The sequence below is a fragment of the Cricetulus griseus genome, assembly GCF_003668045.3.
Source record: "Cricetulus griseus strain 17A/GY chromosome 1 unlocalized genomic scaffold, alternate assembly CriGri-PICRH-1.0 chr1_0, whole genome shotgun sequence".
In the NCBI taxonomy this organism is placed as follows: domain Eukaryota; kingdom Metazoa; phylum Chordata; class Mammalia; order Rodentia; family Cricetidae; genus Cricetulus; species Cricetulus griseus.
The window spans coordinates 28,373,652-28,386,312 of NW_023276806.1; the positions used below are offsets into that span (position 1 = coordinate 28,373,652).

The 12,661-nt window shown below is 39.3% G+C and overlaps 1 protein-coding gene across 1 annotated transcript in view; it reads right to left on the reverse strand.

Annotated features, from left to right (window-relative positions):
* Col25a1 (collagen type XXV alpha 1 chain) overlaps nt 1-12,661 on the reverse strand; it is a 373,933-nt gene that overhangs the window by 37,842 nt on the left and 323,430 nt on the right. Inside the window, exons 20-22 of the mRNA XM_035451853.1 lie at nt 11,780-11,848; nt 8,748-8,792; nt 7,832-7,909 (exon numbers count right to left, since the gene is read on the reverse strand). Coding sequence (XP_035307744.1) covers nt 7,832-7,909; nt 8,748-8,792; nt 11,780-11,848 — 192 coding nt within the window. The remainder of the gene's footprint in view (nt 1-7,831; nt 7,910-8,747; nt 8,793-11,779; nt 11,849-12,661) is intronic.

Consider the following 12,661-nt stretch of genomic DNA (forward strand, 5'->3'; position numbering starts at 1 on the left):
TCTCTCTCTCTCTCTCTCTCTCTCTCTCTCTCTCTCTCTCTCTCTTTTTGTGAGACAGGGTCTCTCTGTGTAGTCCTGGCTGCCCTATGTAGAACAGGCTGGCTTTGAACTTGTCTCTGCCTTGAGAGTGTTGTGATTAAAGGCATGCACCACTATTCTCTGCCAAGGCTTTGGTTTCTGAGCTACAAAAGATCAAGCTTATTAACAGGAGGCAAACATCTTAAAAAATAAGTAATAACTTTTTCTGGACTTTCCCACAGAACAGGCAGTAATTTAACTAGGTCACATGTTTTAAAAGGTTAATAACGTAAGCATAAAGTACACACCAGATAAAACCAATTGCTACATTAGTGCTATTTTGCCCTGCATGCATCCCTATGGAACTCAAAGTCACAAACCACAGATATCATGCAGAAGGAATTACCGTGACAGTTAAGGTAGTAATCCTCTGTTGGGAAAATGGAGTAACAAAGACAAGAGTTACCTATTTTGTGTGTCAAAATAGAGTGACAGATTTCTGAAAAAAAATCTACTTCTAAAATATATTTTGGCAAGTTAAATGTCTTTTTAACAGACACTATGGTGAACATCTTATCCTGTCTTCAATACGACATACTTGTAAAGGGGTTGGAAATATTTTTGGAATTTTATTTTAAAAATTATAAGAAAACAAAGCATTAAGATTTTTCATTTGCCTTATTTTTAAAATTGACACAATTAAAAAAATTATATTGTTAAGTACCTGTATGCTAAAGGTTGGTCAGCCTAATTGTGAATTGTGAAATTTGCTATTGGTTAAAAACTCCATTCTAGATACTACTTTGATTTGGGAAAAGTGAAATATCTTTATTCCTGTACTCTGTAATTCATTTTTTTTACATTATAATTGACTCCACTCCCCCCCAGCCCCCCCCATGTGTTTTAACCAGAGAAAGTGACATTGAACTAATATAGCTTGTTGAAGTGCCAAATATATTTAACAAAATATATTGTTTCAAAGCATGGACTTCCAAAACATGATTCCTACTTTGTGATTATGTTTTGTATTTAATATAGTTTATAGTTTACATCTTTTTGTTTGTTTTTCCAGACAGGGTTTCTCTGTGTAGCTTTGTAGACCAGGTTGGCCTCGAATTCAAAGAGATTCGCTTCCTCTGTCTCCTGAGTGCTGGGATTAAAGGTGTGTGCTATCACTGCCCAGCTTTACAGTTTACTTCTTATGCTAAGAGCTCTCCCTGCCTTACTGAAACAACAGAAAGTCATTTCCCATTCAGGCCTTTTGGTTATAGAGAGATAGTGTCTGGTGTTATGTAAACTTAACACCCCACCTTGTGTTCCATCATTGCAGTCCAATCTCTGATTTAATGCTTGGTTGCCATTTTTACTATTGCTGTTGTAAGAAGTAACCTTAATGTTTTCTATTTCACTTTAAATACTTCCATGACTCTTTAATGACATAGTTCCTAACTTCCCTTAAAAAAAGACACCATGCTTATATATGTTTGATTCAAGTTTGTATTGCATGATAAATGCAGTTGATGTGATTACAGCTTCAGATAATGCAGCAAAGAAGATTGATGTTGCTGAGACAAAGGCAAAATGTCAATAAACTAAGAGCAAGTTTTTATATGTATCCAGAATTTTATGTCACCAGAGCTATACAATACAAGGTAATGCTTACACTATTTTAAAGAGGTTTCCCTAGGTACAACAATTGCATTTATAGCCATGAGAAAGCTGTTTTGTTCCTATGATTTAAATGAGTCATTTACTAAGACAAGGAAATAATAGAGTAATTTTTTCACCATTGTCCTTCAATCATGTGTTGTATTTTGAACTAGAAAGCTGAATTCCAAAATTTTATGAAGGTAAGCAGTTTTATAATTTGAATTATCTCAGATTTTCTAACAAGGTCACATTCACACTATTACATAAATAAACATGTCTTGTTTGTCCTTTTTCTTAAAAATGTTAATGCTAACAACATTTCTTTTAAAATAATGAGCTGCATAATGAAAAAAATCATTAGTAGCAAATGAACTAACAGAAGAAGTTGAAATAATGTACTAATAACTATTTGAGAGACCTCAAAATTGTTAAAGTTCCACTGTAGCTCAGAAGGGAGCAAGAGGTCACAAAAGTCAGCTAAGTTCACCAGCATAACACCTTGAACTCCCGTTGGAAGCAGCCATGTGCAGTTTCCAGAGTCGTTGTACAATGTGGACTCTTCAACGTATAAGCTACATAATCCAAGCAGGATTCCCTTGCGAATGCTAGTCATGATTTGAAAACAAGAAGTTTTGGAACTGATGGAGAACAACACGATAGTCCAGTGACATGGTGATCTGAGATGGGAGGCCGAGCTAACAGTAAATGTCAATCTTATGTTTTATAACTCATTTTGGGATGGCTGTGTGAAAATCCTGCCCAAATTATAGGTTATTCTTCTTCACTTTTCATTATGATGGGAAATTAAGTTCCTTTTACAGAAGCAGGAGACCATTGCAGAAAGCCACAACATGTCCAATTGCAGAATCAACTGACCATGATGGGAGTCAGGGCCCTGCCCAAAGTGATACATGTATTATATCACTCTTTTACCTTAAGGCTCAGCAAACATCTAGAAAGAGGGGATAGAAAGAGTCTAAGAGCCAGAGGACCTGGAAGACTTCTGTGAAACTGTTCCTTCTACATATGACAAGGGAAGCTACATTTGTAAAATGTCCACAGCATGGCTGCCTGAACAAGACCTGAGCAATTCCAATAGTTGACATGGCAATGTAGAAGGGAAAAATATCCCAGGGCCTTACACTCCTAGATGAATCAAGCAATTAACAACTTCCAAGAGAGAAAAAAAATTAGTATTCCCCAGGGATACACCCCTGCTGTAGAAGAATCTTTGTACACTGTAAGAATGTATTACTCTCATTATTTAATAAAGAGCTGACTGGTCTGTGTCTAGATAGGAAGAGGCTGGGTGGGAGAACCAGACTGGGAGGACGCTGGGGAGAAGAAGAGTGGAGTCTCAGGGTTGCCAGCAAGATGCAGTGGAAGGACGAGAGAAACATGCCATACTGAGATAAGGTACCGAGCCACATAGTAGAACATAGAGATATGGGTTAATTAAAATTGTAAGAACTAGTTAGTAACAAGTCTAAGCTATCAGCTGAGCATTTACAATTATTATTGAGTGTCTGTGGTTACTTGGGAGTGGCCGGGACAGAGATGACCAGTGGTCACGATGAAAAATGCCCCCTACACCCCCCTAAATGGTTGTCCTATACCAAGGCATCAACAGGCTGTATTCATATTCATTCCTTTCTATGTAACAATAATGATTATAAAGAAGAGGCGGCTGTGGATTTGGGAGGGTGTAGGAGGGGTTGGGGGAATGATGGATGTATCTTAACCACATAAGAAGAATCATTATCATAGTAAAGGCAGTGTTAGTGAGAAAACAATTTTAAATCTGACCTGGGAGACAGAGATGTTTAATTGTTAATTATGAATCTGTAGCCATCTTGAATCAAAACAAAAGGCCAAGGTAATGCTTAAATAAACCACAATAACTTTTCTATGGACCAACATAATTTAACCACCTTTCCAACAGAATAGACACAAAGGAGTACTTTGAAAACAAGAACAAGGATAGCACATGTTGACATCGGAAATGTGGACCTTTCACTGTGAGGAAGACAAGACTGGGGAGTCTGGAGGCGTGATGGGTAGAAAGATAAGATGGGCCAGCAGCTGAAATAATTTTTTTGATAATGAGATGCGTTAGGTTTTTATTTCACTCTAACTTTAGCTTCAGTCAAAAGGCTATAATCGGCAGTTTGTTATATGACTTTAAATTTTGTTGATTATTTAACTACAAATGAATGGATGAAAATCATAAATACCAGATTCAGAATATCTTAGGTACATAATATGCAGAGTGCAACTATTTTATCTCTCACACTGGATATTGGATACAGAGAAGTTACTTAAACTAGTCTTGGTATTTTTTTTTCATGATCTGAACTATTTCACAGAATAACATAGTTCTACTGTGATATTGCAACTGTAATACATTGCTATCCATGTAGTTATTCTAGAGTGTTAGACAAAATGTTTTTAAAGGGCACAATAATGAAATAAGCATCATTGGTTAGACACCGAGGAGCTCTTCTCCCACTAATGTATCCCTGACTTAATTGATTGATCTCATTAATTTCACTAGAGACTCTTAGTTCAGGAACTCATGAATTCAGGAGGATGATGGCTCCCTTCTTTTCACCCTTCAACTGAAAAATGACTCTAAGCTCTTTATAAACACGGCATACGGCTGACCCAACAGTAATATATCATTTCGTTTGGAGACAGAATATAATCAGTGATGGATATTAACTGGATACTGTTTACAGCCATATAGCACTTGAGGTGGAAAAAAAAAAGAAGACACTGGAACTGTGTATCCTTTCATTTCTAGGAACAACTGGCAGATTTATTTTCCAAAAAGTATAGTGCTTTCAGGAACGTCAGTAAAAAGTGCTCAGGAGCTCCTAAAAACCACCCTAAGGATAACATTGTATTTTATGAGCTCTCATAAAAAACATCCACTTCATTTTGCAGACAAGGTCAGTGAAGCATAGATAGTGATTTCCCTAAAATGACCCAGCTCCTAAGTGGTAGAGGGAAGAATGGAACAGAAATGCCCACTTCAGTATAAGCATAGCCCATATGCCTGTTCATGCAAAAGATGCTTTAAAAACACTTCAAAACACTGCAGAAAATGCCATGGGAGCATTTCTTGGAAGGATAGAGAGAGGGAGCCCCTTGTGATAGTTTGGATGAGAAATGTCTTCTATGGGTGATGTATCTGGATGCTTGATCCCCAGTGGTGGCACTGTTTGGGAAGGTCATAGAACCTTTAGGAGGAAGTACACCACTAGAGGTGGCCTTTGAGGGTTTATAGCAAGACCAGTCCACCCCATCCCTGCTCTCTCTGCTTCCTCTGTATGGACACAGAACAGAGAACTGTCATCCTCCTCTTCCTCTGTATGGACACAGCACAGAGAACTGTCATCCTGCTCCTGCCTCCAAACCTTTGTTGCTTCTCACTGTGTCTGTTCTACCTTGATGCACATCATCCTACTGGAACTATCAAAGTTCTCTTCTACTTTTTTTTTTTTAAGACAGTAAGTCTCCATAGCACAAAAAGTAACTGAACACCTTTTACAGGTGGAGACAAGGCCTATAGGGCAACTGGAAGTAGTTTAAGAGGAATGTATAACACTGCTAATAAAGTTTAAGAGCTGTCTCTGTTTTACTGTGTAAGAATTTTAAAAACATTGCCGGTCCCCCCCAAAACAAACAAACAAAAAACCCTGCCTGTTCCTTGTCTCTGACCCTTCATATATAATTATCAACTTGTAGTGGGGAAGGGAAACATTTAGAAAACTGGCTCAAGAATTTGACAATAACCCCAAGGTTGCTGTTTATGTTTAAGCCACTTGCAATGAGGGATGCTAAATCAGGCAGTTGGATGATTTAGCATTGATGTTCAATCCACATTTGTCCAAATAGGACATAAAAGTATAGGTCTATGAAAATCAGACCACAATGATGAAACCGTGAGGATAGAAACATTAAAGTAGGAATAAAACATAAGGACTTGTTAAACTATCTAGTTTGTTTTTAAACTAAGAAACGGCTTGTACATAAAAAGTCACATCATTCATTCAACCACTAATTGGTAACTGTTCACTGCACATTTGCAAGCCCAGGCAACAAAAACATAAGACATATTTTCTGTTACCAAGAAACTTGTAATATGGTAGTGGAAAAAACTAAAACCAATTGTGTGATTGGAGAGCAATCATATATCACAATATTGGCCCCTGACTTCTCATGTATGGACTCAGCTGGTGACAGCAGTGAGTTTATGGATCAGAGTCAATGAACAAAAAAAATGAAAAATAATGGGATGATCCTAGGCAAAAGAGATTTGTAGAGATATGATAAGAATTATGAGAATGTCATAGGAAATAAAGGAATATCTTGGCAGAAAAGACAGTACTGTAGAGCCTGAACTAATGTCAGATAGAGGAATTTGGTCTTGATTCAGTAGGCTACAAGCACTCATGAAGACATTTGAGCAAATTAGAGCAATCAAAGTAACAACAGCTTATGAAAAATTAGCCTTAGAGACATATACCAGTTATATTAGAAGGGCCAGGAGACACCAGGGAGGCAGACTTGGCCACAGGATTGGTATAGTATTAGCCAGGGAATAAACAGGATGTGGACCATTATTTGGGAATGGACAGAATGGGTAGTGTTGAGATGCGTTTTGAGAAAGCTCCTGGTATAACACTGTAAGGACTAAGAACAGTTATAAGAGGCCTCTAAACCTTCTGTTCAAGCAATAGGAAGAAGTATGGTATCATCAAAAGCTAGCAGTTAGTTGATAAAGTGAGTCATCCAGTAGGTGAGAAAAGTACCCAGCAGAACTAACTTGGTGTATTTGTGGAAGTCAGTAAGAAAAATGTGGCCATGGAGAAACTCTTCCAAATAGCTGGAGCCATACACAGACTAGACCCCAGAAATCACAGAACTGTCAGGAAACACAGAGGGAGTAACTGTTCTACCTAAGGACAGATCAGAGACTTCAGGCTAGCAAAAAAAAAGGTCAGGATGGATAAAAGGAGTGAAATGCCAAAATATAATGGCTTCACTAGAGGAAACGAATAAAGGAAACTAGAGCAGAAGGTCACATAAAGCAAAAAGAGTTTTGGAAGGTGATTTGGTATGAATGCCACAGGAAAGTCAAGGGTGGTCATTATTACGGACTTCACCTGAAGGTCACCACTATGTGATGACAGATACTGTAATGTATGCATGTAAACATGGAAAGGATGACTAAGAAGCAAGGGTTGTAGAGCAAGCTACATGGACTACTTTGTGAACTATTTTTCACTGAATGAAAAGAAACAAATTGAAACATAAAAACCATATAGAAGGCCACTATGTGCCAAGGGCTGTTCAGCGTGTGTCATACATTTAGCCATTTGCTATCAACAACCCAGTGTGGTAGATACTGTTAGTATCTTCATTTCAAATACAGAGAAACAGAGGCACACAGAAGCGGAAGAACTGGCCAGGTCACATCTCTGGTAAGAAAGGCAGTTGAAATCTGAACTCAAGCAGTTCCTGTTCAGTTTTGTGAAATTCTCTATTAGAGCAAAGGAAGCAAAAATTTGCCTACACTAATGCAATGTTTATACTTGATAAGGTTTAGGAATATTTAAAAGTATAAGGGAAACAAAAACAAAGCCTAGGAATTTAAAATGCAAAAATGAAAGACTACTGGGGCAGGAGACAGGTGGGCTGGGAAGAGAGGTGGGTGTATATGCTTCAAGTGAGCAGTGAAGAGAGAACTCACTGACGAGTTACGTGGACCCATTGTGGTCATGTGAGTGAGGATGTCCCCCACAGGCTCAGGTATTTGAACACTTAGTCCCCAGTGGGTTGTTCTGTTAGGGGAGACGCTGCTGCCTTGCTGGAGAAGTACATCAGTGGCGGTGAGTTTTGAGAGTTCATAGCCTTGCTCCACTTCCAGCTTGCTCTCTGCTCCATGTTTGCAGTGAAAACGGGAGTCCTCAGCTCCCTACTCCTGATGCTGTGCTTTGATGCCATTACGAACTCTAACCTTCTGAAACCATAAGCTAAAATAAACTCTTTCTTCTACAAGTGGCTTTTTGTCCTGGGTATTTTATCACAACAACAGAAAACCAACACACTTATCTGTCATTCTCCATGTGTCTCAGGGCAGAGAAAAGTCACTTGCCTGTAAGGCCTCGTGGAGGTTGCCATTGTAGTCTATGATCTCAGTAGCTCCTGGATCTCCCTTTTGCCCAGGTGGACCCTGTGACAAAAAAACAAACCAAGGGAAAGTCATGGGTGTTAAACTAATCAAAAGATGGTGGCAGAGTGGAGTAGCTCGCGTCCTCCATGTTTATTTCCTTACTATGATGCAAGTACATTTCAGAATAATAGCTACGTTTAAATTTTGTTCATGTTGTAAAGGAGATGGGCCACTTCTAACTTTCTGTTGATGGTAGATGTGAAACTGACTCCAAGGACACAAGTTAATCTGTTGCCTTGCAAAGTATTCTTGATTTTCTTTGTATTTATTATGGCAACTCCCGACCTCTTTCTACTCATTTACATATCATAGGTTGCTTCCTCATTCTTTAAGAAGAGAGCAATGATGAGCCTTCCCCAGTAAGAATCTTATCCCATATTTCCCAACTTATCCAAAACTAGAGGAAATACAAGTCAAGAAAATTATACACCCACAAATACACATCCGTTAGTAAGAATACACAATCTCTCTACACAGTCTAGACTTCTATCATATACAAGATGTCTGCTGCACACTTTCCATGACCTGTGTCCTTGTTCTCTGACTTTTCTCAAGAGTATAAATATATGGACTATTGCCTTAACTGAAAAAATGGAAGTTTCATTATCTGGGTTTCTGTGGCTTCATACTACCTTTTCTCCAGAATCAAGTTTATTATATGGTAAGGATCTCTACATGACCTGCTGCTGAATAAAAAGTTAAGAGCAAGGAGGAGCTAGCAGTGGGAATAATCACATCTACCACTAATGGTTTTGACTGTACACTGTCCATTCAGATGCTTTTTACAGTCACACCATCATGATCTCAAATCTGAGTTTAAGTCAAGAGGAATACTCACCCGTGGTCCCAGAGCTCCAGAGTCACCTTTGTCTCCACGATCACCCTTTGCCCATGAAAAAAGAAAATCACGAATTAGCAGCAAGGCCAATGATAGACATCTGTCACATCTAATGAGTTATTTGTACCACAGCGAGTCACTTTAAACACAAACGGCAGACATATGAAGCAGCCACAACCAACAACATTGTAAATGCCCCCTACAGATGCTATTGATGGGTGGGTAAACTTCTTCCTCAGAACACAGGGCATCTTGAACAATCAGACACGCTATATACTCTTTGGCCAGGATTTTCAAATGTGAAGTGAGTGATTTCTAAGGCCCCAAAGTAACATTTATCTTCAGACTGGGCAGGGTTGTTTTCCTTTGGAGGGATTTTGAATAAAGGGAAAAGGGAGGAGCCACTGTGGCATCTGTTCTCACAGAAGAAAATACAGATAACAGGGACAGGAAGGAATAGAGAGATCATTCTAGGGAGAATGGGAATTTATAATCAGACGCTAGAGCTCCCTCTGATGACAGTAGCTACCTGTAGCTATTTTAACACTACTCTACAAGTTGACAGCAGTCAGCTAGACCAGGTTGGCCAGACTTCTTTATCTTAGCACTCTCCTTCTCCTCTCTGTCCTCACCTTTCTGCCTCCTCCCCTTTACTATTTCAAAGCAATACAAAAACATCTCTGGAGTTTTATCTATGGTGTCATAACCCCACCCACTGAGACACCAAGAATAAACAGACTACACTCTTCAAATGATCAGAAGTCTAAAATAACAAGTAGTGGAAAAATATTAAAATCTGTGTATATTGAAAGGTTATTTAAAATAGCTTAAAACTAGAGCCCCCTTTCTATATGAAACTTTTTTAACAATAAATTAATCTTTTTTTAGATTTTATTTATTTATTATGTATACAACATTCTGCTTCCATGTATATCTGCACACCAGATATACCAGAACTCATTACAGATGGTTGTGAGCCACCATGTGGTTGCTGGGAATTGAACTCAGGACCTCTTAACCTCTGAGCCATCTCTCCAGCCCTCTATATGAAACTTAAAACATCATCTGTTTCTCTACCTATTTACATGAAGTGGATAAGGACCAATGAAGATAAGGACAAAGGGGGTTGTATTTTTTCTCAAGCATGTTATACTAGTAATACTGGTCATGACAATTAACTTCACCATGGATAGGGAATTAATGGCCTCTATTCTCTAGTCCCATTTTGTTCTTTTCCCTGTTATCAACATTTTAAGAGACAGTATACATGCTATTTCAGATAGTATAAGCATCATGACAAAGGGATAACTCTGCTATTGGGGTGACATTTTATTTTTATTATTATTTAATTGTGTGCATGTGTCTGCATTGTATCACAGAGAGTGTGGAGGTCAGAACATAACTTTGGGTGTCGATGCCTGTCCTCTTCCACTTAATTTGAAACAGGGTCTCTCATTGGTGATTTCCAGTCTAAGCCAGGCTAGCTTCCGAGGGAGTCCCTTGTCTTCCCTCCTATCTTCTTGCAGGAGTGCAAGGATTACGGATGCCTGAGTTATTTTGTGGGTTCTGGGGATTCAAACTCAGAGCCTCCCCTTGTATAGTAAGTAGTTTTACTCATTGAACCATGTTCTAGTCCTAGGGTAATATTCAAACTCTCTAAATGGAGTTACATAACAAACCAAAGTATAACACAAGCATTTGGCAACAAAGATAGGAAATGAAAGTTAAGAGCATACAATTCATAAACTGCTTCTTTTCCCAAAGAAGCTAATCTCAAGAAACAGGACATATACTCTCCCTGAAAGAATAGTGTGAAGGTGGCTGGCGAATAGCTAAGCAGGTAGAGGCACTCGCCACCAACTCTGACAACCGGAGGTCCATCTCCAGGTCCCAAACTGACTCCCACGAATTCTCCTCTGACCTCCACATGTGTGTTGTGGCACATAGCATAACACACACACACACACACACACACACACACACACACACACACACACACACAGGCAGACACACACACACATACACACACACAAGAATAGCCTGAAGGATGAGAGCAGATAAAAACAAGGGGGAAAAAAAGCCAGTGTCTTGTGATATAATCACAGGGACAAACGAATATAAGCCCTGAAGGACAGGTTTCGTCTACAACAGGATTCTTGTGGAAAAGGCAAAAGACACTTATCTTGAAAGCCTGAAGCCACATCAAAATGGTTATTGTTTACTGACCTTTGACCCCTTTGGGCCTCTAGCTCCTGATTCACCTTGTTTCCCCTATTGTAAGAGAGCATGAAGATGAGAAAAAGAATGACAGGGAAGATAAGAACAGTGGTTCAGAATAAAGAGTATCATGACACGCTTTATCTTAACTGTCCGGCACAGTGCTGTATGTACTTTTGGTTATTCTAACACACAGAATGCACATTGCTGCCGCAGGAACTCACTCCCTGGTCTCTGCCAACCTCTGTCCATTATGACTCCAAGACTGGTTTCCATCAGTAGTTGGCGAGAGCTCTGAAAGTGACTCTTATGAGTCTCAACAGTGCTTCTATGCTTAGACTTCTTTTTCAAAGAGACTACATCACTCCTGTCTCCAAGAGAGGCTGGTTATTAGAATAGAGTACGACCATGTTAGCTTGCATAACGTTTAGGTAAATAGAGATTGCATAGGCAAATAAGTCCTTAGCTCTAATATTTTCAAGGTGTTACACTCCGTCAAGTTACCATGGAAATGAACAGAGCACTCGGCAATGAGGATTTTCTTAGCTGGCTGTAACACACTTGTGTGATAGTATATAACATGACAGCAACTCTCCTTCACATCCTGATATGCTATGAATTTCTTCACTGAGCTGCACAGAGTAAACAAGAAAAGTCAAACTGCAAAATTAATAACTATCAGTGTGCATTTCCATGAGGTGTTTGTAATTGGGGTGGCTTTAGTATCTGTTGAAGAGTTAGCTGCATATTCTACAGCAAGAGGCGAGCACTCCCAAACTAAAAAAATGCTCTTTTCCAATATAAGAATAACTGACCTTTGGTCCTGGGGCTCCAGGATCCCCTCGTTCACCTCTTCCAGGAGGCCCCGCCTCTCCACGTTCACCCTGTCACAAATTGCAAAACGGATAAATAGCATCCTCCCCATGGCTGTTCCTTGGAGAAGAATGCGGGAGTTTGCTAAAACAGAGGTAAGCAGAGGGCCACAGCGTGTTTACAGCATGCCTGTAGTATGTCAATCTTTGAACACTTATGACCCTACTTCATACACAAAACCATCTGAGCTTGTTAACTTTCGGTGCCAACGTGGCTGGGTTAAGGAGCATTTATGTAACTGCTGGAGCATTCTTATTGTTTTTATCAGTGTGTTTTCAGAGGAGATTGCACATCGGCCAGTGGACTGAGTGGGGAGGGTCACCCCTAAAATATGCAATTGGCCTCCCCTGCTGGGCCTCGCTCTCCCCCTGTTCTGGTGGATCTACTCTTCCACCTGGCCACCTTCTCTTCTCTCCTGGCTTTATAGCTTCAAGCTCAGTCAATATAACAGTTCTCATATTAACAGACAATTTACTTCTTTTCTGTCTCTCTCGTTCCCTCTCAAAAAGGCCTATCATGTGTGAATCTAAAACAGAATTTCTTTAATGGGCCTGATAGTGCATTGTGTGAAAATGCGATTTCTTTTTGAAACAATTTTGCATAATCCTATGAGTTCCAGTCCCCTTAGGCAATGAATAGTTTCCACTTGCTAGGATTAGAGTTATTTTCACTTGACCTAAGCAGAAATGAAGAGTAGTCTGTCTGAATAAACCATGACATATTTCTCTAACTGTTGGAAATCACCCCTGGCCTATTTCTAGTGAACTGAGACCTCACCAAGGCAAAGTCTGCTGTGGTTTAAAATGAACAAATATAAGTTGATG